The 25,656-nt window shown below is 43.4% G+C and overlaps 1 protein-coding gene across 1 annotated transcript; it reads right to left on the minus strand.

Moving 5' to 3' along the window:
- Positions 1-38: 38 nt before the first annotated feature.
- Positions 39-25,157, minus strand: LOC126278582 (facilitated trehalose transporter Tret1-like). Its single transcript, XM_049978792.1, has 2 exons — positions 25,081-25,157; positions 39-2,355 (listed from the first exon to the last, which is right to left on the minus strand). Exons 1-2 carry the CDS (start codon positions 25,136-25,138, stop codon positions 944-946), a joined length of 1,470 nt encoding a protein of 489 aa, XP_049834749.1. The 5' UTR covers positions 25,139-25,157; the 3' UTR covers positions 39-943.
- Positions 25,158-25,656: the final 499 nt, after the last annotated feature.

Raw genomic sequence — 25,656 nt, forward strand, 5'->3', positions numbered from 1 at the left:
ATATAGCAAGAAACAATATTACATTCGCAAGGAGAGGACGTGTACGCATTGTAGTGTTTATGCAGGAGAAGTTGCAACTGTGAAATGCATCATTATTTCGTTACTCTAAACAGAATACCTGCCCTTCGCTGGTAGTTCAGTAAAAGCTGAACTGGTTGAAATTGTCACCATTCTTTCGGAACTTACACGTTTCTTTCATGCTACTGTGTGACTAGCACCTCGAAGAGATTCTCCATCGTCCAAAGTTTCTAACTGAAACACTGATTTTCTCCTTCTCTGCCGAGAATTCATTGCTTCTGTTTACGAAAAAAATAGATCTTGTAACAATTTGAATTTATGAATGGCAGCCGATGTGTGTTCTGGTAGTTCTCTTGGTAACGCAATGAGCGTCGGACTTAGAGCTCAGGATATGAGTATAGATTTATATGTTCCAATTTACACACATTCATTTGATTACAGCTTCCTATATGCAAACTCGATTATGGCGACAATAAGATGTCCTTTTCTAAGCAGGCAACACGGTTCAAAATTCTCTGTTTATAGCTGCTTACTGATTTACTTAGCAGCGAATAATAATCTGAGGGAGTTTTAAATATTTATGAAACTTCGGGGATGGACAGGGTCCGGTAGATATCTACACCATACGGTATGTCGATATTTGACGTTGCATGCAAATCTGCTTATAGACTTTGGCGAGTTACTCTTGTGGGCAACATATTCAGGAAGGTTCAAAGGAACCTGAATCGGTCAAAAGTTCAGTATTGTATGCAGTCTAGACGAACAATAACATTTTTCGTACAAGAATTAATAGCAGATTTTCTTCATAAAAAGACAATGCGTCAATTCTGCTAAGGGTCCACAGATGTTGTAGAATTGGCAAATGACATCTGAGTCACCCAGTAGTTGATAGTGTTCAGAGTTCGTTTGTACACTTCACTGTAAACTAAGTTTTCGTATCTGCTACTGGGACTCGGTCGTATGGAGAGCACTGGAGTTTTTTCTCCTTCTTCTTTGTCTTCCCACTAAGTTCAGAAATAATGTCTGCTATGGGCCTGTTCATTGTCTCTGGCAAGAAGAGAAATATGTAAACGTTGCTGAGGATGCAACAAGTGGCGAAGAACCAGTAACAGCCATAAAGTCCTAACCAGTCTAGCAGGACAACATACGACTTGATTACGGCTGTCACGATGAACGTGTGCGCTGTGAAGCCGATAGAGACAGCTATGGGTAGCGCTTCTGGAGAGAAGCTCTCGTTGATGACCACGTAGAGCAGAGCGCCGATACCAATAGCGTTGAGCACCAGCAGAAGCGACATCGCAGCGACGGGCAGCCACCACACTGCGGTAACGTCGACTTGACTGTCCTTGGCGAAGAAGTACCCGCCGAGGCCAGCGAGGCAGAGGGCCATGCCAGCATTGGTAGCCAGCAGCAGCGGTCTGCGACCAGCGCGGTCAACCAGCGCCGATGACAGGAAAGTGGCCAACAGTTGGAGCGCCGCTACGACCACTGCTGACCATGCAGCCGAAACGCCGTTCTCCGCCTCCGAGAACATCTGGACCACGTAGCTGAGGACTACTGGGCTGCCGTTCAGCGACTGGTTGAGGTTGAGCACGATCGCTGTGACGGTGCCCAGGCGACAGGCGCGGTCTCTCAGGAACTCAGCGAGAGACATCCGAGTGCGCCCGTCATCTTGACTTCGAGCATCCGTATCAGCCCGAAGGCGTTCCAGCTCTTGGGCGACGTCGTGACCAGCACTGCGGAACCAGCGAAGTGACTTCTCGGCTTTGTCCTCTCTGCCTCTAGACAGAAGATACTGGGGCGATTCGGGTAGGAAGAAGAAGCAGATCAGGTACAGTAGAGGGATGACGAAGCAGCCAGTACAGACTATGCGGTACGAAGAGGTGGCGCCAACGAGATATGCTACGAGGATACCAGCGTTGAACATGAGAGCGAAGAAGGTGCCCAGCGCCCCCCGCACGTGATCCTCGGCTGCCCCGTTGATGTATGTGGTGGACACGACGGCCGTGCAGCCCGTGCCGAGGCAAGTGACCACCCGACCCAACATCAGTAGAGGGAAGGAATGCGCCAGCACCACGATGACTCCTCCCAGGACCACCAAAGATCCTGCCACGTATCCAGCTGGTTTGAAGCCCCAGCGGTGGCTGAGGAGACTGCACAGTGAAGGTCCAGTTGCCGAGATGAGGATCACGAGGGTTATCATCCATGAGGTCTCGCCTTTACTGAGGGGTCTGTCCAGTGGCTGTTCCATGCCTGCTGTCCCATTGCTTTCCAGCACCGGAAGAGACACAGCGTTCCAACCGACTACGTACCCAGAGGCCAATGAAATGAGATTCGCTGCAACAAGAGAGAAAATTCGTCATTCATTGTACATCATACGTTGTATGGATAAATGACAGAGGAAGACTGCACTGTAGTTCCTTCTCTAGATTGTCCACAGATGACAAAATGGCAGATATCGAAATAGACGACAGAGGGATAGAGAAACAACTAAAATCTCTCAAAAGAGGAAAGGCCGCTGGACCTGATGGGATACCAGTTCGATTTTACACAGAGTACGCGAAGGAACTTGCCCTCCTTCTTGCAGCGGTGAACCGTAGGTCTCTAGGAGAGCGTAGCATTCCAAAGCATTGCAAAAAGGGCACAGGTCATCCCCATTTTCAAGAAGGGACGTCGAACAGATGTGCAGAACTATAAATCTATAGCTCTAACGTCGATCAGTTGTAGAATTTTGGAACACGTATTATGTTCGAGTACAGTGACTTTTCTGGAGACTAGAAATCTACTCTGTAGGAATCAGCATGGCTTTCGAAAAAGACGATCGTGTGAAACCCAGCTCACGCTACTCGTCCACCATACTCAGAGGGCCATAGACACGGGTCCCCAGGTAGATGCCGTGTTTCTTGACTTCCGCAAAGCGTTCGATACAGTCCCCACAGTCGTTTAATGAACAAAGTAACCAGCATATGGACTATAAGAGCAATTGTGTGATTGGATTGAAGATTTCCTAGATAACAGAACGCAGCATGTCATTCTCAATGGAGAGAAATCTTCCGAAGTAAGAGTTATTTCAGGTGTGCCGCAGGGGAGTGTCGTAGAACCGTTGCTGTTCACAATATACATAAATGACTTTGTGGATGACATCGGAAGTTCACTGAGGCTTTTTGCGGATGATGGTGTGGTATATCGAGAGGTTGTAACAATGGAAAATTGTACTGAAATGCAGGAGGATCTGCAGCGAATTTACACATGGTGCAGGGAATGGCAATTGAATCTCAATGTAGACAAGCGTAATGTGCTGCGAATACATATAAAGAAAGATCCCTTATCATTCAGCTACAAAATAGCAGGTCAGCAACTGGAAGCAGTTAACTCCATAAATTATCTGGGAGTACGCATTAGGAGTGATTTAAAATGGAATGATCATATAAGGTTGATCGTCGGTAATGCAGATGCCAGACTGAGATCCATTGGAAGAATCCTAAGGAAATGCAATCCAAAAACAAAGGAAGTAGGCTACAGTACACTTGTTCGCCCACTACTTGAATACTGCTCAGCAGTGTGGGATCTGTACCAAATAGGGTTGATAGAAGATATAGAGAAGACCCAACGGAGAGCAGAGCGCTTCGTTGCAGGATCATTTAGCAATCGCGAAATCGTTACTGAGATGTCAGACAAACTCCAGTGGAAGACTCTGCAGGAGAGACGGACAGTAGCTCGGTACGGGCTTTTGTTGAAGTTTCGAGAACATACCTTCACCGAGGAGTCAAGCAGTATATTGCTCCCTCCCGGGTATATATCGCGAAGAGACCATGAGGATAAAATCAGAGAGATTAGAGCCCACACAGAGGCATACCGAAAGTCCTTCTTTTTGCGAACAATACGAGACTGAAATAGAAGGGAGAACCGATAGAGATATTCAAGGTACCCTCCGCCACACACCGTCAGGTGGTTTGCGGAGTATGGATGTAGATGTAGATATAACCATCGTTTCTTATAGACCAACATGTATCACGACTGAAAAAGTTCTGTAGGCATTATGGATTTGTATGTACAACTATCTCTGTACGAAATTTCGATGACTGGATTAACTGCCTTAGTCATCTAATGACTAAGTTAGTCTGTATTTTGCGTGTTCTGTGGATCACATTCCCGACACATCGATGTGATGTGGAAGTCATCGGCAGATTTTCGAATAAGGAACGTGCTCTGCGAAAATATAGCTACATGCTACCCATTTAAATATCTGAATGTTTCTTTCCTATCTTGGTCTACGACAAAATTTGATGAATGTAACCCAATGCTCACATAATATAAGTACCCAGAAAATCATCTGTGGATTAAAAGGAGTTGTCCTGCAGCAATGTCTGTAGTTTGTGAGACTTTCGTGATCTGACAACACCTTCAGTTCACAAGGCAGATGGTAAAATGTTTTTGTGGCTGCATATTTTACTCCTTCCTATGCAAGCTTAGGGTTCTGGATAGCGGACGATATTTTTGTTGCTGGTGGTACATTTCTGAATGCCACTTTTAAATTGAAATTGATTCTTGTCGACGAACTTCAATAAGAGATTAAATATACGTATATGAGGCTGTGTTATTGTGTAATTCTACTGGTTACAGAGTTGTAGCGAGACAACATACAACCACAGGCTGTACGATTCTCGTATTCTTTTACGCAAAACCATCCCACCGTAAGAATGAGTGGTAAAAGAAACTTGGTCGATCGCGTTACATGTGAGAGTTAGCTGTTTCAAGCACCCTCTCTCACTGTAAGAGTTCTGATTTATAAGTTGTTGACAATTTTTAGCTCTGAGACTTTTTTTTATTTAGTTACCGTCTCACAGTCCGTTTTCCAGATGTATATTAAGCCCCAATGTGCCCATCATGGTGTACGTCTTATTATTTACGACACCCGAGCGGTCATTCCTACATTTTTATTTTAAGTCGCAGTCACATACTAGAGAATTGATGTTTCGTGATTCGTAGGAAGAGTAATTAATTTCTGTTTTTGTTCTCTATCAGAATACTGAAATGTCAGAACAAGGATTTTCATAATACAGATTGTACTGCTACATGTCAAATTTTATCATAACGATAATAAAGTTTTACTAGATTGCCTTGCAGTTTTCAGAGACCAACTGTAGGTAACGATAATATTCTCAAAGATATAGCTTTAGACATTTCCGTACGTCTTTCACAAATGTTTCAAATGGCTCTAATCACTGTGGGAGTTAATATCTGAAGTCATCAGTCCCCTAGACTTAGAACTACTTAAATCTGACTAACATAAGGACATCACACACATCAGTGCCTGAGGGAGGATTCGAACCTGCGACCGTAGCAGCCTCGTGGTATCAGACTGAAGCGCCTAGAACCGCTCGGCCACAGCGGCCGGCCGTACGTCTTTCTCCAGGCTAATAGTAATTACAATGTTTGATGGCAAAAGTTTCAAGAGCTAGCAGACCTGCATGTATGGACTCGCTTGCGCTCTCACAGTGATAGTTACACTCTGCCATTATTCAGAGTGTGTGAGATTGTATATAGTAACAGATCAATAAACACGAAAATTACACACATATACCGCCTGAGTTCACTTTCCAAGATATAAAAGGAAACATCACTAACCTACAACCAAACATCGGATTTGTCCACACAGAACCAGTCACGTGGAATTTCGACGTACGGTCATAATAGGCGTTTCAAGAAACAGCTTTTTCTCTATTCATGCAACTCGTCCCATATATTTACTTCATGTCTGCTTTCTGAAATAGTTGAGTTTCATCAAGTAAATGGTTTGGAGCTTCTTTCACTTTGAAGAGTTTATAATGAAATCGTCATAGATTTCAGTCTATCCGCATGGCGTGCAAGTATGAATACTTCGTGCTGTCCTCTCACCGAATAATAAGTTTCGGCAAGCATCAATCAGACTATGAAGAGAAATTTGGTTTTGCATTAGAATTCATGGAGGATAAATAAGATTTTCCGAAGACGTTTTAACTCTGCCAAAAGACTTCGAACTTCAGTTGAACGGAATAGAAAGGGAATTGAGAATAATGAAAATAAAACAAGAGAACTACTTTGTTTCGGTAGGTTTCCCAATGTGTCAGTTATTCATTAACCTTTCTCATTTGAAGGTGTTATCTACACATTCTAATCACATTAATGTGACCTCCGCCTGTGTTCGATGTCACCAACAGCTCACGGACGGCAGGTGGAAGTAAAAACATTTGGGGGTATATAAAAACGTGTCGCGGAAAACAATGTGGTCGTTGCTGTAATGCGGTAACGGAGCGGTTTATATGACGTCCAAAAGAGCGTGATCGTTGGCTTTCGTGCCGAGGGTGGAAGCATATCCGAAACAGCCAATATGTAAACTGTTGGAGAGACACCATGGTCAAAGAATACCGTGCATGGCAAGGTGGCGCTATCCAAAGCGGCAATAAGGCAACTGTGGATGGATGGATGAATGGAGAGGGTTGTATGGGCCCACGAAGGCGAGGTCTTCAGCGCCCGCTCAGTTACAGATTGAGACGGGTGTCAAGAAAATGCTCAGAACAGTAAGGTAAAACAGAACGTAAAACACATCAACAAGGTTGGAAAAATATGCGCCTACCCACACCGACGAAGCATGCCGTCAGCAGCAAGACATGGAAAACACAAGAAGAAAGTGGTAGAGGGAGCTAAAACAGTATAGCAGATGGAAGTGGCTGGCTGACCTCAAGGAAAAAAGGTAGGAGCCAGCCACTGTGCAATACAGTAAAACCTCCAGCCTTTAGGCCAGAGTCCAGACACATCACAAAACTTTAAAACCCTAGACACACACGTCTCATCATTAGCTAAAACGCAGGCCAGATCCCCATCAACTAGTGCTTCTGCCCTTGCATCACGGTATAAAATGCAGTCTGTTAAAATGTGCCGGACAGAGATGTGCACACCACAAGAATCATAAAACGGGGGATCCTCCCGCCATAATAGAAAGCTATGTGTGAGAGGACAGTGCCCAATCCAAAGACGCGTGAGGGTCACTTCATCGACGCCTGAGCTACCGGCAGGAGGAACGCCATTGCCGAGTTGTTGACTTCACCAACCGCAATTTATTGGCGGTCATCGCCAGCCATTCTTCCTCCCACAACTCCATGCACTTCTTGTGGAGTGCAGAAATGCCACACTGCAAGGGAACAGTACACAGGACAAAATGCTGCTCTCTACAGCCTTCCTTGGCAGCCCGATCGGCCGGTTCATTGCCCCATATTCCTACATGACCAGGCACCCAGCAGAAGGACACCTCCTTACCCCGCCGTTGGAGCAAGTTCAAAAAATGGCTCTGAGCACTATGGGACTTAACATCTATGGTCATCACTATGAGGAGAGGGGCTAGAGTAATTGTTTACTACAAACCATATAAAAATGCACGGAAGTATGTTTTTTAACACAAACCTACGTTTGTTTTTTTAGCACATCTGGACATATAAACGAATACGTCATCAGTGCCGTTTGTTGCACTGTAAAATGTTAATTACATCCGGAGATATTGTAACCTAAAGTTGACGCTTGAAATCTCCGACGTTCAGTTGCGTGTTGTAACAGACACGGGCCACGGTCGGCGAGCAGCATCTGCAGGGACATGTTTACGATGACGACCGTGTTTAAGAGTGTGGCTGTAGTGCACTGTTGTGGTTTGGTCTAGCTGTCGCAGTGTCCGCATGTAGCGCTTGCTGCTATTGTTATTGTGCATTCGTCTCCGCACGCTGACCAACTGTATGTAGTACGCCGTGTTACCAGAGGTCTGTTATGGAGTAGTGTTGTAGGAACTGTGACCATGGTGTATTCGAACTCTGAAAAGGAGAAGATGATACTCATCTATGGCGAGTGGCGACGAAATGCAGCTGAAGCCCGCAGCGTGTATGCAGAATGGTACCCGGACGGAGAGCATCCAACGTGCCGCACATTGCAAAAAATCTACCGCCAACTGCATGCAACAGGTATGGTCGTAGCACGCAAACGGGTCCGTAACAGGCCCATCACAAGAGAAGCGGGTGCAGTTGGTGTGTTAGCTGCTGTTGCCATGGACCCACACATGAGTACACGGGACATTGCGAGAGCCGGTGGACTGAGTCAAAGTAGTGTCATGCGCATACTGCATCGTTACCGCTTTCACCCGTTTCATGTGTCGCTACATCAGCAATTACATGGTGATGACTTTAATCATTGAGTGCAATTCTGTCAATGGGCATTAACAGAGAATGCGTTGCAGTTCTACCTGTTTACCGATGCAGCGGTATCACAAACCACGGGGCAGTGAATCTACGGAACATGCATTACTGGTCCGTGGACAATCCTCGCTGGCTCAGATAGGTAGAGCTACAGCGACCGTGGACTGCGCGGAATCATTGGCGACCACCTCATTGGTCCTCACTTCATTGCAGGATCCCAAACAGCTGCAACATACATCGCGTGTCTACAGAATCATCTGCCAACGTTGCTCGAAGATGTCCCACTGGAAACGCGTCGACGTATGTGGTATCAGCATCATGGTGCACCTGCACATTTCGCAATTAACACTAGGCTGACCCTTGACAGGATGTTCGACGGGCGTTTCATAGGACGTGGAGGACGCATAAATTGGCCAGTCCGTTCTCCTGATCTTACATATCTGTACATCCTTCTGTGGGGTACGTTAAAGGAGAATGTATATCGTGATGTGCCTACAACCCCAGAGGATATGAAACAACGTATTGTGGCAGCCTGCGGCGACATTACACCAGATGTACTGCGGCGCGTACGACATTCATTACGCCAGAGATTGCAATTGTGTGCAGTAAATGATGGCCACGATATTGAACATCTATTGGCCTGACATGTCGGGACACACTCTATTCCACTCCGAAATCGAAAACGGAAATCACGTGTGTACGTGTACCTCACCCCTCATGGTAATATACACGTGCGTCAGTGAAAAAGACCAATAAAAAGGTGTTAGCATGTGGACGTAATGTGCTGTTCCAGTCTCTTCTGTACCTAAGGTCCATCACCGTTCCCTTTGGATCCCTACGTAATTCGGTGCTCTCTGATACACACGATCTAACAGCGGACGAGTGGTACTCAAGCGTCAACTTTAGGTTACAATACCTCCAGATGTAATTAACATTTTACAATCCAACAAACGGCACTGATTACGTATTTGTTTATATGTTCAGATGTGCTAACAAAACTAACGGGGTTCCATTTAAAAACGTAGGTTTGTGTTGAAAAACATACTTCCCTGCATTTTCGTATGGTTTGTATTAACCAATTACACTTGCCCCTCTCCTCACGTTCGGTCTGTGGAATCGATTCGTCAGTATTTGATGTGGTTTACGAAATATATCCAGCGGTAATGTTAGGTGACTCACCCTTTATATGCGTTTGTGCGCTTTAAGCATGAAGAGGCATACCTGTTTTATAAAAACAAAGTCAGATTGAAAGAGGAAGAGTTAAGAGATAGTAGTTGGCGTATGCTCAAGCACCAATATTCTAGATAATGACATTTGATTGTGCACGGAATAATATATATATAAAAAAAATAACAATCTCATTTTTGTCGTGTTCTATTTCATAGCTTTTTATTATCATATTGCTTCTTATACGTTATAAGTTCTTTACAGAATTCAGCTATTGTATCCCCCTTTATTTTACGCTGTTCAATTAATCATTGAAAACTAATATATGCCTAAATTAGCGACATCTGTGCACTTACAACACAAACGTCTTGTGGCTACTGCACGGCAGATTGACGGCCGGGGTGGCCGAGCGGTTCTAGGAGTTGCAGTCTGGAACTGCGCGACTGCTACGGTCGCAGGTTCGAATCCACCTGGGTCATGGATGTGTGTGATGTCTGTAGGTTAGTTAGGTTTAAGTAGTTCTAAGTTCTAGGGGACTGATGACCTCAGAAGTTAAGTCCCACAGCGCTCAGAGCCATTTGAACCAATTTTTTGTTCGGCAACTTGTTTCGAACAGTAGTGATAATGACAATATGACTTGTGCATATGATGTTATTTATATATATTTGAGGATGCAGGTGCTGATTTTGCATTTAACATTTGACGATGCCACTCTGGCTGCAGTACATTAGGACTTTGTTTTGATAAAATAGGTAGGCCTCTTCATACTTAAAGGGCACAAACGCATATATATGTCAGTAGTACTTTTCATTATGGTATATTTGCTGTTTTTAAGCTGTAGACAATCTGCGAATGTATTTATGTTTTTTCCCATGTCACTCTGGCTGCAGTACATTAGGATTTTGTTTTTATAAAACAGGTATGCCTCTTCATACTTAAAGCGCACAAACGCATTTCTGTGTCAGTAGTAATTTTCATTATGGTCTATTTACTGTTTTTAAGATATAGACAATCTGCGAATGTATTTATGTTTTTTCCCAGTTTTTGTTGCAGATCTGATGATGGTCATTATAGAACGAAACTGGTAATCTGTTAACAAAACGTTTATGACCATAGACGTAAATTAAAGGAAACTTATTGCATATACGAGTCACTATTTTATTCGTGACAATGTCGCAGCTTGTGCCACTTCAAATTTGTTCGCCAGTCTCGTGATTCGACCTATTGTACTGCCATTCATGAACAGCAGTCCAGGGTGTGTTTCCCACCAGGATAACACTCGCCCACATACTGTTGTAATTAACATTATCTACATAGTATCTACATGTCGCCTTGTCCAGCTCAATCACCATATCTGCCTCCAGTCGAGTACAAATGGGACATCATCGGACGACAGCTCCAGCGTCATCAAAAATTAGCATTAATCGTTTGTGTATTGACCGACCAAGTACAACAGCCATGGAACTCCATCCTACGAACTCACATCCGGCCTCTCTACAATTCAATGCATGAATTTTTGCATGTTTGCATTCAACATTCTGGCGGCTATGTCATTACATTACATTAATTATTTTTTGGCGGTACAATTTTTTTCCGACAATGTATTTTGAGAAGAGCCTTTTTCTTTTGAGTCCATCTTGTGCAAGAAAATCATTTACGCCATCTATCGTTGCTTCTATACGATACTCAATTGTTGTGAGAACCAAGAACAAAGTAATAAATTCATGTTGGGAGTCCACGTGTAATTCCCTCAACTTTAGCTAGTGCACAAAATTGTAATTGTAATTTAATAAAGTAATTAAAATAGAGAAGGCTACAGCAAATTCAGGAAATACTCCACCTTGCTGGAAAAGAGAAAATAAGTGGTGAATAGGAGACAGGAAGGTTAGAAATAAAAACATAAAGCTGCTCATTCAGAATATACACTGATGTGCTAAAACGTTATGACTACATGCTTAATAGCTCGTTTGTCCGTCTTCGTAACGAAATACAGCACTGATTCTACGTATCACGGATCCGACAGTTTGTTTGTAGGTTTGTAGAGGTATGTGGCGTTAGATGTCTACGCACAGGTCGTGTAATTCACGTAAATAACGGGCCGCTGATAGTGCGCGATAGCGACACAGATTCCACAGGATTTACATCAGGCGAATTTGGTGGCTGAGACATCAACGTGAGTTCACCATAACGCTCCTCAAGCCACTGAAGCACGGTTACGCCTCCGAGGCACGGTCAATTATAATACTGAAAGATGACATCGCCATCGGGGAATTCATTAAGCATGAAGGGATGTTGGTGGTTGACAGCTGGCAGCGTGTCTTCGATTACTACCGCAGGTGCCATGCAAGTGCAGGAGAAATCTCTCATAGCATAATAATGCTCCCACCAGCTATAGCGTCCCCAGTGCTATATTACGAAAAGACTTAAAAAAACGATTGAATATATATATATATATATATATATATATATATATATATATATATATATATATATATATATTGTTGTGGTCTTCAGTCCTGAGACTGGTTTGATGCAGCTCTCCATGCTACTCTATCCTGTGCAAGCTTCGTCATCTCCCAGAACCCACTGCAACCCACATCCTTCTGAACCTGCTTAGTGTAATCATCTCTTGGTCTCCCTCTACGATTTTTACCCTCTACGCTGCCCTCCAATACTAAATTGGTGATCCCTTGGTGCCTCAGAACATGTCCTACCACCCGATCCCTTCTTCTGGTCAAGTTGTGCCACATACTTCTCTTCTCCCCAATCCTATTCCATACTTCCTCATTAGTTATGTGATCTACCCATATATACCCGTAAAATAATAATTACTCTGTGTAAGTTTCGAGTGCAAAGAAATATAACAAAATGATGTAAAGCGACGACAAGATACGCTCTTTTGTTAATTTTGCAGTCGTCTTCACTTCTTCTCTTGTCTTGATTGCGTGTAGACGGACATCTGTCAAATGTGAGCATATTTGTATACATTAAGCAGATGATATATTGATTTAATATCATTGTTCACTTTTAATTTGTAAGAGGTGATCCCGATTTCATGTCTACCTTCCTTAAATTAACGTGCATTCGAGTAATTTACGGTTCAACAATCGCTGAGGCCGATGCAGCCAACGACGCCATTACTTGACGATATTAACTTGTAAAATTTAGCGGAAGCGAAATAATCGCCCGCTATTAACATAATATTCATTTTTCTCCACAGCCGCACGAAGTTGAAGAAAATACGTAGCTATAAGATTCTTATTTTCAGTACCATAGCCGAGAGCCAGGGCCAGGACTCTGAGTACAATACAATGGTTAACGGAGAACAGAAAAAATACGTAGCAATTAATTTAAGATTAATATTGTTAAAAAGGAGAACTTCACAAAAGCATTTAACCGTCAATCAAAATTGAATGAAATATCATTTTTATTAAGGCCCATCACGTAAGTCGGCAACAATCAAAATAAAAATAATAAGAATAATATGTTAAATTACGACGGCCGACGGACGCGAGACAACCTGCGTCCGTGGCACACAGAACGTTTCGAGCAGCCGTTCACCTCAATGACGCCGTCTGTGGAGACAACCATCGACCTAATGGAGCAAAACTTTCATCCACCCGAAGAGCAACACGTTTCCATTGAATCCCGATGATCCTGTGCCACTGCAATCGTAGTTGACGTTGTCCTTAGGTCAACATGTGAACACGTAGGGGTGGTCCGCTGCGGAGCTCCATGTTCAACAATGTACGACGAACGGTGTGCTCCGGAACACTTGTGCGTGCATCAGCATTGTGCTGTTTCGGCAGAGATGGCACAGATCACTATCCATCTTACTTTACTGAGTAGACAAGCCCCCGAACCCCACGTTCTGTGAAGAGCCATGGACATCCAACCATTTAGCGCCTAGCGGTACTTTCATTGTCCTTCTACCCGTACCCATAGATGCTCACGACGGTAGCACGTGACATTCGACCATTCGAGCGAGATATACATTCACAGGCTCTGCGTAATAATAATCTGCCCTTTGTTAAAGTCGCTTATCTCAGTGGTTTTCACCATTCGCTAGGATGATATCCCGTCCTTGCCTGCTTCGCTTACTTACTGTTGTTACCACTGTCCTGCTACCCATATCCATAGATGCTCACGACGGTAGCACGTTAACATTCGACCATTCGAGCGAGATATTCATTCACAGACTCTGCGTAATAATAATCTGCCCTTTGTCAAAGTCCCTTGTCTCAATGGATTTCCATTTTGCTAGGATGATACCCCGTCCGTGTCTGCTTCGCTTACCTACTTTTATTACCACGTCGTGGTGAGTAATGATCACAATGTTTTGACTTATCAGTGTATGAGAAAAAAAGAATTGGCCATAGGAAAAAACTGGTGCTATCACACAAAATTAAACCTAAATCAGCGGATGTAAGTAAAAGCTTTAACCGCCATATTCAGACTGAAAACAACGTATACAAACAGTCGAAATGCTAAAGGAGTACATCGAAACTGTGCAACATAGAGGATGACTGTTTCGGGGTGAGGTTGACAAGAACTCCAATGTTGGCAAAATAGGGATTAATTGTTCAATAGGATTCTGATGGGTATTCTGATGGATCTTAAAGAAATTAGACAAGTTGCATTTCATACTTCCCATGTTAGTGAATTCAATTAAAAGGTAATTTTTTGACTCCAGTCTTTGAGACAGATGTTTCAGCAATCGATTTCCAGAAGAGTTAATTTCATAAGTGCATCGAAGAATAAGGCGACCGGTTTCAGTTACGAAACAGTACGACTATTTGTGTGATACCTTATATCTATTATCTTCACATTAGAATACAGGTGGGTAAAAAGTTAAGTAAAATGTAAATAAAAAGCATCTAAGGTAGCATAGAACAGCGGTGAAATGTAGCTTTTTAATTGAACAAATACTGAAGCACAAATACAGTATCTTTGCAACACCCCTTCAGCTACAGAAAATCTCGGAAAATGTAAAAACTGAATAACTTGTTCAAAAATTTTAGATGATGAAGGACAATATTCAAAAACATAAAAGGAATGCATAATAAGAGCCAAAATTGTTCATCAGTGGTTCTACAATATTCATTACGAAAGGGTCTGCAGCTGCAATGAAGTTTGCAAATGATTTTGTGATGCCGCCAACTGTCATTTTGTCTGTTTGATATACAATTGTACAATTTCGGATTTAGGTCATTTTCATGTATCTAAAACGGAAGCATTCTACATTGAATACATTAATATTGCTGAGGTATTTAACATAAGAAAGAGCTATATCCCAACATGTACTAGAAAGATTATAATTTTATTTATAGAAGTTATGTTATGTACGCCTTTGCTTCTATGACTGCATATAACCGTCGAAAAAAAATTGAAAACGGGTTTTCGTTATTTTAGGAGCACGTTACCAGTGGTGTAAATGTCTGATACGTAAGGTCACTGATTTCAACGTACATACATCAAGAATATCATAATAATTTTACAGAAATTCGGTAATCAAGCTGTACAGTTTTTTGTAACTAAGCAGATTTAGTTATCGTTCATCACTGGGGTAAATACGACTCCAAATAATTTCCATAAAATAACATGGAAATATTTCTTCTATTATCGTGGAAGCAGATCCTTTTAGAATAGCTATTACAAAGACGTTGTACATAAAAACTATCACAGTAATGTAAGGAAACAGCATTGATTCCCAAGCAAATCAAATAAAACCTTTCGTGATTTGAATAAAATTAAAGCAATTACAGCCCTCGGTCGCAAAAAAGAAGTCTTTTGACCTAGGTTTCGGCATTACTGTGGGTGCCTTCATCAGAAGTAAAACACTCAAATTGGCTTGTAACATAAGTACAAAATAATAGAAAAAAAATCTTAAGTGTAAGTACCAACTAGCAGTACAAAAAAGAAATAGTACTTACATGCCACGTATAAAATAAATATCAAGTGATAAAGCTTTAGCCACAAAATATTTGAAATAGAATTTTGTGACTAAAGCTTTATCGCTTGATATTTATTTTACACTGTGCGCGACATGTAAATACTGTTTCTTTTTTGTACTGCTAGTCAGTACTTACGCTAAGCAAAAAATTTTTTCCTGTACTTTGTACTTACGTCTTAGATCAATTTGAGTGTTTTACTCCTGATGAAGGCACTTATAGAAGTGCCGAAACCTAGGTCAAAAGACATCTTTTTTGCGACCGAGGTCTGTTATTGCTTTAATTTAATTTTGTAAACAGTCGCTGACCACGCAGCCATGTTCAAAACTTGAAGCTTTCGTGATCGACTTTATGGTTGCGTGAACTTAAGTATCACAGTATTTATTAATGAGTGTAGTTAGCGAAAAACATGTGTCCTTTGGATTCTTCGCCATACGTCTGGTAAAAGTGTTCTTCGAATTCTCCGTTTCGCAGTTGTCGAAAATTATTAACAATATTAGAACTGCAAATAACGACTTGATAAACATGAAAGCTACGCATATTCCTCTTACTTATCACTTTCGTGTGCCTACGACTCTAAGCATTCATAGCGAGTGTCTCAAATGTATGTGAAATATAAACTTCTAGATTAGACTAAAATACCAGCCATGACCCGTCTGAGCACGAAATACATAACTGCTTCAGTACGTTACATGTTACAATTTACTGTACTCTAGCACCTGATAAAGGTGGTGCTCTTCGTGTTCTCGACATGGATGTGTCATTATGTTTGTTTTGTGCAGTGAGATACAAATTATTTTAAAAAAATCTCGGAATCACCTTGTATTTTTGCACAAGTCTAAAATTCACTTCCCCTTCCAATGAATCAGCGGGAATGCTAAGCATTTTACTTTTTAGATGAACACAAACATAAAATACCAGAGTTTGGAGATCAGGTGCTCTTAGAGGCGACGTGCAGGCTCACCTCGACCTGTTCATCTCGGACTGTATTGTTGTATTAGACGTCGCCTTACAGTGCAGCAAAGTACGCCTCTATGCAGTCATATGTCTACCACATTCCCCTATACATGGGGCATGGATAAATTTGACCCCAATAAGATTGGCTTTTAATCGAAAAGTTTACATTCCAAATATATGTACGTTGCAAAATGACAATATTTCGTACTGAAGTCAGCAGCGGTCCGAATTCACACACTCAAATTTGTCCAGCAACCGCTTCGTTTGTGGACCCATATTCACTGGAACTGTTTTGCGTTTTGAAGAGTTTGACAGAGCACTGAAATACCTGAGTCGAAACAAGGCCCCCGAAGTAGACAACATCCCATTGGAACTACTGCCGGCCTTGGGAGAGCCAGTCCTGACAAAACTCTACCATCTGGTGAGCAAGATGTATGAAACAGGCGAAATACCCTCAGACTTCAAGAGGAATATAATAATTCCAATCCCAAAGAAAGCAGGTGTTGACAGGTGTGAAAATTACCGAACAATCAGTTTAATAAGCCACAGCTGCAAAATACTAAAACGAATTCTTTACAGACGAATGGAAAAACTAGTAGAAGCCGACCTCGGGGAAGATCAGTTTGGATTCCGTAGAAGTACTGGAACACATGAGGCAATACTGACCTTAAGACTTATCTCAGAAGAAAGATTAAGGAAAGGCAAACCTACGTTTCTAGCATTTCTAGATTTGAAGAAAGCTTTTGACAATGTTGACTGGAATGCTCTCTTTCAAATTCTAAAGGTGGCAGGGGTAAAATACAGGGAGTGAAAGGCTATTTACAATTTGTACAGAAACCAGATGGCAGCTATAATAGTAGAGGGACATGAAAGGGAATCAGTTGTTAGGAAGGGAGTAAGACAGGGTTGTAGCCTCTCCCCGATGTTATTCAATCTGTATGTTGAGCAAGCAGTAAAGGAAACAAAAGAAAAATTCGGAGTAGGAATTAAAATCCACGGAGAAGAAATAAAAACTTTGAGGTTGGCCGATGACATTGTAATTCTGTCAGAGACAGCACAGGACTTGGAAGAGCAGTTGAATGGAATGGACAGTGTCTTGAAAGGAGGATATAAGATGAACATCAACAAAAGCAAAACGAGGATAATGGTGTGTAGTCGAATTAAGTCGGGTGATGCTGAGGGAATTAGATTAGGAAATGAGACACTTACAGTAGTAAAGGAGTTTTGCTATTTGGGAAGAAAAATAACTGATGATGGTCGAAGTAGAGAGGATATAAAATGTAGACTGGCAATGGCAAGGAAAGTGTTTATGAAGAAGAGAAAGTTCTATAGATTTAAGTGTCACGAAGTCATTTCTGAAAGTATTTGTGTGGAGTGTAGCCATGTATGGAAGTGAAACATAGATGATAAGTAGTTTGGAGAAGAAGAGAATAGAAGCTTTCGAAATGTGGTGCTACAGAAGAACGCTGAAGATTAGGTGTATGTATCACATAACTAATGAGGAAGTACTGAATAGGATTGGGGAGAGGAGGAGTTTGTCGCGCAACTTGACCAGAAGAAGGGATCGGTTGGTAGGACATTTTCTGAGGCATCAAGGGATCACCAATTTAGTATTGGAGGGCAGCATGGAGGGTAAAAATCGTAGAGGGAGACCAAGATATGAATACACTAAGCAGATTCAGAAGGATGTAGTTTGTAGTAGGTACTTGGAGATGAAGAAGCTTGCACAGGATAGAGTAGATAGGAGAGCTGCATCAAACCAGTCTCAGGACTGAAGACCGCAACAACAACAACATCGATAATTCCATCCGTGTGATTCTTCACTATTCATTATGATATATTTCTTATTTCCCAACATAAAAATTGGTTGGAAGCATTTCTTCTTCTTCATTCTGTTCTTTGCTAGTCACTTCATTTTCCCGTATGTACCTGCTCCCACAACTTCTCTGATCTGTCTGGAGTACTGCAGTCCAGGTCTTCCATTTCCTCTCTTGCCTTAAATCAATCCTTCCATTACATTAATTAGAAAACTATTCAAAAAAGCTGATAAAAATTCACTTGACGCCTTCCGAAGAGACAATCTCCACTCATTCCAAATTAATAATATACACTCCTGGAAATGGAAAAAAGAACACATTGACATCAGTGTGTCAGACCCACCATACTTGCTCCGGACACTGCGAGAGGGCTGTACAAGCAATGATCACACGCACGGCACAGCGGACACACCAGGAACCGCGGTGTTGGCCGTCAAATGGCGCTAGCTGCGCAGCATTTGTGCACCGCCGCCGTCAGTGTCAGCCAGTTTGCCGTGGTATACGGAGCTCCATCGCAGTCTTTAACACTGGTAGCATGCCGCGACAGCATGGACGTGAACCGTATGTGCAGTTGACGTACTTTGGGCGAGGGCGTATAGTGGGCATGCGGGAGACCGGGTGGACGTACCGCCGAATTGCTCAACACGTGGGGCGTGAGGTCTCCACAGTATATCGATGTCGTCGCCAGTGGTCGGCGGAAGGTGCACGTGCCCGTCGACCTGGGACCGGACCGCAGCGACGCACGGATTCACGCCAAGACCGTAGGATCCTACGCAGTGCCGTAGGGGACCGCACCGCCACTTCCCAGCAAATTAGGGACACTGTTGCTCCTGGGGTACCGGCGAGGACCATTCGCAACCGTCTCCATGAAGCTGGGCTACGGTCCCACCCACCGTTAGGCCGTCTTCCGCTCACGCCCCAACATCGTACAGCCCGCCTCCAGTGGCGTCGCGACAGGCGTGAATGGAGGGACGAATGGAGACGTGTCGTCTTCAGCGATGAGAGTCGCTTCTGCCTTGGTGCCAATGATGATCGTATGCGTGTTTGGCGCCGTGCAGGTGAGCGCCACAATCAGGACTGCATACGACCGAGGCACACAGGGCCAACACCCGGCATCATGGTGTGGGGAGCGATCTCCTACACTGGCCGTACACCCCTGGTGATCGTCGAGGGGACACTGAATAGTGCACGGTACATCCAAACCGTCATCGAACCCATCGTTCTACCATTCCTAGACCGGCAAGGGAACTTGCTGTTCCAACAGGACAATGCACGTCCGCATGTATCCCGTGCCACCCAACGTGCTCTAGAAGGTGTAACTGAACTACCCTGGCTAGCAAGATCTCCGGATCTGTCCCCCATTGAGCATGTTTGGGACTGGATGAAGCGTCGTCTCACGCGGTCTGCACGTCCAGCACGAACGCTGGTCCAACTGAGGCGCCAGGTGGAAATGGCATGGCAAGCCGTTCCCCAGGACTACATCCAGCATGTCTGCGATCGTCTCCATGGGAGAATAGCAGCCTGCATTGCTGCGAAAGGTGGATATACACTGTACTAGTGCCGACATTGTGCATGCTCTGTTGCCTGTGTCTATGTGCCTGTGGTTCTGTCAGTGTGATCATGTGATGTATCTGACCCCAGGAATGTGTCAATAAAGTTTCCCCTTCCTGGGACAATGAATTCACGGTGTTCTTATTTCAATTTCCAGGAGTGTAATTGTAGACTAGATGTGGCTTAAATTCAAAGAAATACTATCGGCAGGAATTGAGAGATTTATACCAAATAAATTAACACACGACTAAGCTGATCCTCCTTGGTACACAAAACGTGGTAGAACACTGTTGCAGAAACAACGAAATAAACATGCCAAATTTAAACAGACACAAAATCCCCAAGATTGGCGATCTTTTACAGAAGCTCCAAATTTAGGGCGGACTTCAATGCGAGATTCCTATAACAGTTTCCAGAATGAAACGTTGTCTCGAAACCTGGCAGAAAATCCAAAGCGATTCTGGTCGTATGTGAAGTATGTTAGCGGCAAGAAACAATCAATGCCTTCTCTGCGCGATAGCAATGGAGATACTGTCGAAGACAGTGCTGCAAAAGCCGAGTTAAAAACACAGTCTTCCGAAACGCCTTCACGATAGAAGACGAAGTAAATAATCCAGAATTCCAATGAAGAGCAACTGCTAACATGAGTAACGTAGAAGTAAATATCCTCGGAGTAGTGAAGCAATTTAAATCACTTAATAAAAGCAAGTCTTCTGGCCCAGACTGAATACCGGTTAGGTTCCTCTCGAAGTATCCTGATGCATTAGCTCCATACTTAACAATCATATACTACGGTTGGCTCGACGAAAGATCCGTACCCAAAGACTGGAAAGTTGCACAGGTCACACCAATATTCAAGAAAGGTAGTATGAGTAAACCACTAAATTACTGTCCCATATCGTTAACTTCGATATGTAGCAGGATTTTGGAACATATATTGTATTCCAACATTATGAATTACCTCGAAGGAAACTGTCCATTGACACACAGTCAACATGGGTTTAGAAAACATCGTTACTGTGAAACACAACTAGTTCTTTATTTACATGAAATGTTGAGAGCTATTGACAAGGGATTTCAGACCTTTCCGTATTTCTGGATTACCGGAAGGCTTTTGACACTGTATCACACAAGCGGCTCGTATTGAAATTGCGTGCTTATAGCGAAAAGTGTGAGGTCACCCACATGAGTGCCAAAAGGAACTCATTAAACTTCGGTTAAATGATAAATCAGTCTAATCTAAAAGCTGTAAATTCAACTAAATACCTAGGCATTACAATTACGAAAAACTTAAATTGGAAGGAACACATAGAAAATGTTGTGGGAAAGAGTAAACAAAGAATGCGTTTTATTGGCAGGACACTTAGAAAATGTAACAGACCTACTAAGGAGACAGCATACACTGCGCTTATCGGTTCTCTTTTAGAATACTGCTGCGTTGTGTGGGATCCTTACCAGAAAGGACTGACGGAGTATATCGAAAAAGTTCAAACAAAGGCAGCACGTTTCGTATTATCCCGAAATATGTGAGAGAGTGCCAGAGAAATGATACAGGATTTGGGATAGAAATCGTTAAAAGAAAGGCGTTTTTCGTTGCTACGGAATCTTCTCGTGAAATTCCAATCACCAACTTTCTCCTCCGAATGAGATAATATTTTGTTCACACTGACCTACATAGGGAGGAATGATCACCACGAAAAAATAAGGGAAATCAGAGCTCGTACGGAAAGATATAGGTGTTCTTTCTTTCCGCGCGCTATACGAGATCGGAATAACAGAGAACTGTGAACGTGGTTTGATGAACCCTCTGCCAGGTATGCCAGGTACTTAAATGTGATTTGCAGAGTATCCATGTAGATGTAGATGTACATGTAGAACTCGTCGAGCCATGTTCGGAGCGCATTTTCATGCGGAAAGGAAGTTCCTTGAAAGTTGTTCGATAGAAAGCGGAAAACGTGAAAATCTGAGGTTGCAAGATCAGATGAATAAGGTGCATGCGGAATGAATTACAAACTAAACTCCTGTATTGTGCTTTTGTCAGTCTAGCGGAATATAGGCGGTCGTTATCGGTGAGTCCATAGATCGTTGTCCCGTGGTCGCGTTCTCGCTTCCCGAGCACGGGGTCCCGGGTTCGATTCCCGACGGGTTCAGGGATTTTCACCTGCCTCGAGATGACTGGGTGTTTGTGTTGTCCTCATCATTTCATCATCGTTCATGCAAGTGGCAAGATGGGACTGAGAAAAGGTTGGGAAATTGTACGGGCGCTGATAACCGCGCAGTTGAGTGCCCCACAATCCAAACATCATCATCATCATCATCATCATCGTTATCGGGGAGTAGTTTCAGCTCAAGCAGCCTTCGTGTTTGTTGTTGTTGGCTTGCGAAGACGTCTCAATTGCTAACACTAAATGTCAGCAGTGATGGTTACACCTCGAGGAAGCAATTCGTAGTACACCACAACGTCACTGTTCCACCAGATGCATAACATTACCTTTTGTGGATCCGCGCAGCTCTCCCTTCCGCAGAACTGCTGCTTTGTTTTCGCTCAACCATCCTTCCCTTTTTATTGCGTTAGCATAAAGACGCCATTTCCCGTTACCAGTAACCATTCAGGAAAGGAATGGTCAGTTCGTGCACGAGCCAATTGATTACTACCAAGTAGATATGGAAAAAAAAGACACCTCCTGCTTTTTGTGATTTTTGGTTTAGAGCAGGGCCTCCCAACGGGTTGTCCGCGGACCCCTTAGGGGTCCGCCGTCTCTTTCTTGGGGGTCCGCGGCCACCTTTCACCAAATCGTATAAAATAATGAGTAAAATTATTGTATAAATATGTGACAATCAAATTCATCACTATTTGTTTTTTTCGTGTGAAGAACATGTGTACTTTAACTTCAGGTCGTATTCCCAAGCAGCCTTTGCGTTTCCTAAGTGAGAACGTATACACAGTTTAGTGCTAGAGAATGCGACTTCTCTGATCGACTGTTTCGCAACAATATGGGGGTCGTTTGTGCGCCGGCTCACGGCGCTAGATGCGCTGAAACCTTTCACGCATGCGTGAAGTTAGCTTTGTCGACCAATCACAGCGCTCGCTGGCACGTATGTGGTCCCAGGCATCATTAAAGTTAAGCTTGCTTTGTGAGTGCACTACCTATTTCATATGTCGATTTTTCACCTTCAAGTTGTTTTTATTCATCTCTAAACTAAAGACAATTGATCCCTGGGGGGAGAGGTCATTGGGAACATGACACTTACATTAAGAAGCTTTCATTTACCATGGATTTCACTCTGAAATTTAAAGTTACTGTGCTCTTGACTGACTAGGGGTCCGCCATGGATTTTCGACTGAAGAAGGGGTCCGCCAGCTGAAAAAGTTGGGAAAGCCTGGCTTCTACTATGGGGTACTCATACATCCGATTTTTGAAGCTTCTCCATTGCATGCAAATTACGCACTATAGTGGAATCATCACTTTTGACAGCTATCGAGCACACTGACGTGGAACAACTGTGGACTATTTCGCTTAAACAATCTGCATGAAACCCTGAAGATCTTCCTGAACTTGGAGAATCAGTAATGTCAAAACGATCCTCCTTACAACGAGAAAATCATTTTTTTGTGGTCCTCTTTCCAATGGAATTAACACCATTCACAGTGAAAATGTTTCTGGCTGCCTTCGCTGCTATCACCCTCTCCTGAACTCAAACACAAGATTACGTCGGAAATGTCCAGATATACTTGGCACTACATTTTCTAGCGTGCATAGCTCCACTCACTATTTTCGAATGAGGAAATGACAATATGTACAATACTGGCCATTAAAATTGCTACGCCAAGCAGAAATGCAGATGATAAACGGATATTTATTGGACAAATATATTATACTAGAACTGGCATGTAATTACATTTTTACGGAATTTGGGTGCATAGATCCTGAGAAATCAGTACCCAGAACAACAACCTCATCCATAGTAACGGCCTTGATACGCCTGGGCCTTGAGCCAAACAGAGCTTGGATGGCGAGTACAGGTACAGCTGCCCATGCAGCTTCAACACGATACCACAGTTCATGAAGAGTAGTGACTGGCGTATTGTGACGAGCCAGTTGCTCGGCCACTATTGACCAGACGTTTTCAATTGGTGAGAGATCTGGAGAATGTGCTTGCCGGGGCAGCAGTCGAACATTTTCTGTATCCAGAAAGGCCCGTACAGGACCGGCAAAATACGGTAGTGCATTATCCTGCTGAAATGTAGGGTTTCGCAGGGATTGAATGAAGGGAAGAGCCACGGGTCTTGACACATGTGAAATGTAACGTCCACTGTTCAAAGTATGTCCATGTGAACAAGAGGTGACCGAGACGTGTAACCAATGGCACTCCATAGCATCACGTCGGGTGATACGCAAGTATGGCGATGACGAATACACGCTTCCAATGTGCGTTCACAGCGATGTCGCCAAACACGGATGCGACCATCACGATGCTGTAAGCAGACCGTGGATTCATCCGAAAAAATGACGTTTTGCCATTCGAGCACCCAGGTTCGTCGTTGAGTACACCATCGCAGGCGCTCCTGTCTGTGATGCAGCGTCAAGGGTAACCGCAGCCACGGTCTCCGAGATGAAAGTCCATGCTGCTGCAAACGTCGTCGAACTGTTCGTGCAGATGGTTGTTGTCTTGCAAACGTCCCCATCTGTTGACTCAGAGATCGAGATGAGGCTGCACGATCCGTTACAGCCATGCAGATAAGCTGCCTCTCATCTCGACTGCTAGTGGTACCAGGCCGTTGGGATCCAGCATGGCGTTTCGTATTACCCTGCTGAACCCATCGATTCCATATTCTGCTAACAGTCATTGGATCTCGACCAACGGAAGCAGCAATGTCGCGATACGATAAATCGCAATCGCGATAGGCTACAATCCGACCTTAAAGTCCGAAACGTGATGGTACGCATTTCTCCTCCTTACACGAGGCATCACAACGTTTCACCAACCAACGCCGGTCAACTGCTGTTTGTGCATGAGAAATACGTTGGAAATTTTCCTCATGTCAGCACGTTGTAGGTGTCGCCAGCGACGCCAGCCTTGTGTGAATGCTCTGAAAAGCTAATCATTTGCATATCACAGTATTTCCTTCCTGTCGGTTACATTTCGCGTCTGTAGCACGTCATCTTCGTAGTGTAGCAATTTTAATGGCCATTAGTGTAAATTCAATTAGCAAATAGTGAATTACAAATAAAAAATGACAGTCGATATATAAACCGTAGCAACCGGAATATCGAAATGCAAAACAAAGACACTTCTAACATATGCATCAACCTAATACTTATAACGTGTCGACTCGGCCATCTGAGAACATTGACGATCGTATAAGAGACAGGCACACGGAGTCCCTGCCATACCACTTACCGACGAAAGCAGCGAGAAACTGGGAGGCGACCGAAGCAGTCGCCTTCGCGTCCGCCATGGCTCCAAGTTTTAACACTACTGTACAGTTCTGAGCTGCTGGCGCCGCTCATATATACATAGTACTATCTGACAAGGACAGTCTGGGCACAGTGCTTGCTCAGTGTGATAGAACAAGCACCCCGCCTGACTAATGATGACAATGCGTCATTGGGTTATCCTCAGAAGGCCATTCCTGTGGTCCATCGTCTCTCGCTAACTGTATCTACACTCTGGAATGAAACTTTGACTCCTTAGGGGGTCGTTTGTACACTTTCGTTTGCACGCTTCACGTACGGTAGCTGTATATTTGCCTAGGATGCAGCTCAGGAAACCCCTAATGCCTGTCAGTGTGACCATCATGCGTTACTGATGGCACTAGCATTACAGCTTCGTTGCTATTTTCTCTCAAAGCACTTCCCCTTTTACTGCATCTTCTTCTTTTCCTTCTTCCCTTCTTACGGTGCCTATAGGACACCAGGTATCCCCCTTCAGATCTACAACTTCCTCTCTTCATATCTGTTCCTTCGATAGTTATCT

This window comes from Schistocerca gregaria, chromosome 6 (genome assembly GCF_023897955.1).
Source record: "Schistocerca gregaria isolate iqSchGreg1 chromosome 6, iqSchGreg1.2, whole genome shotgun sequence".
NCBI lineage: Eukaryota > Metazoa > Arthropoda > Insecta > Orthoptera > Acrididae > Schistocerca > Schistocerca gregaria.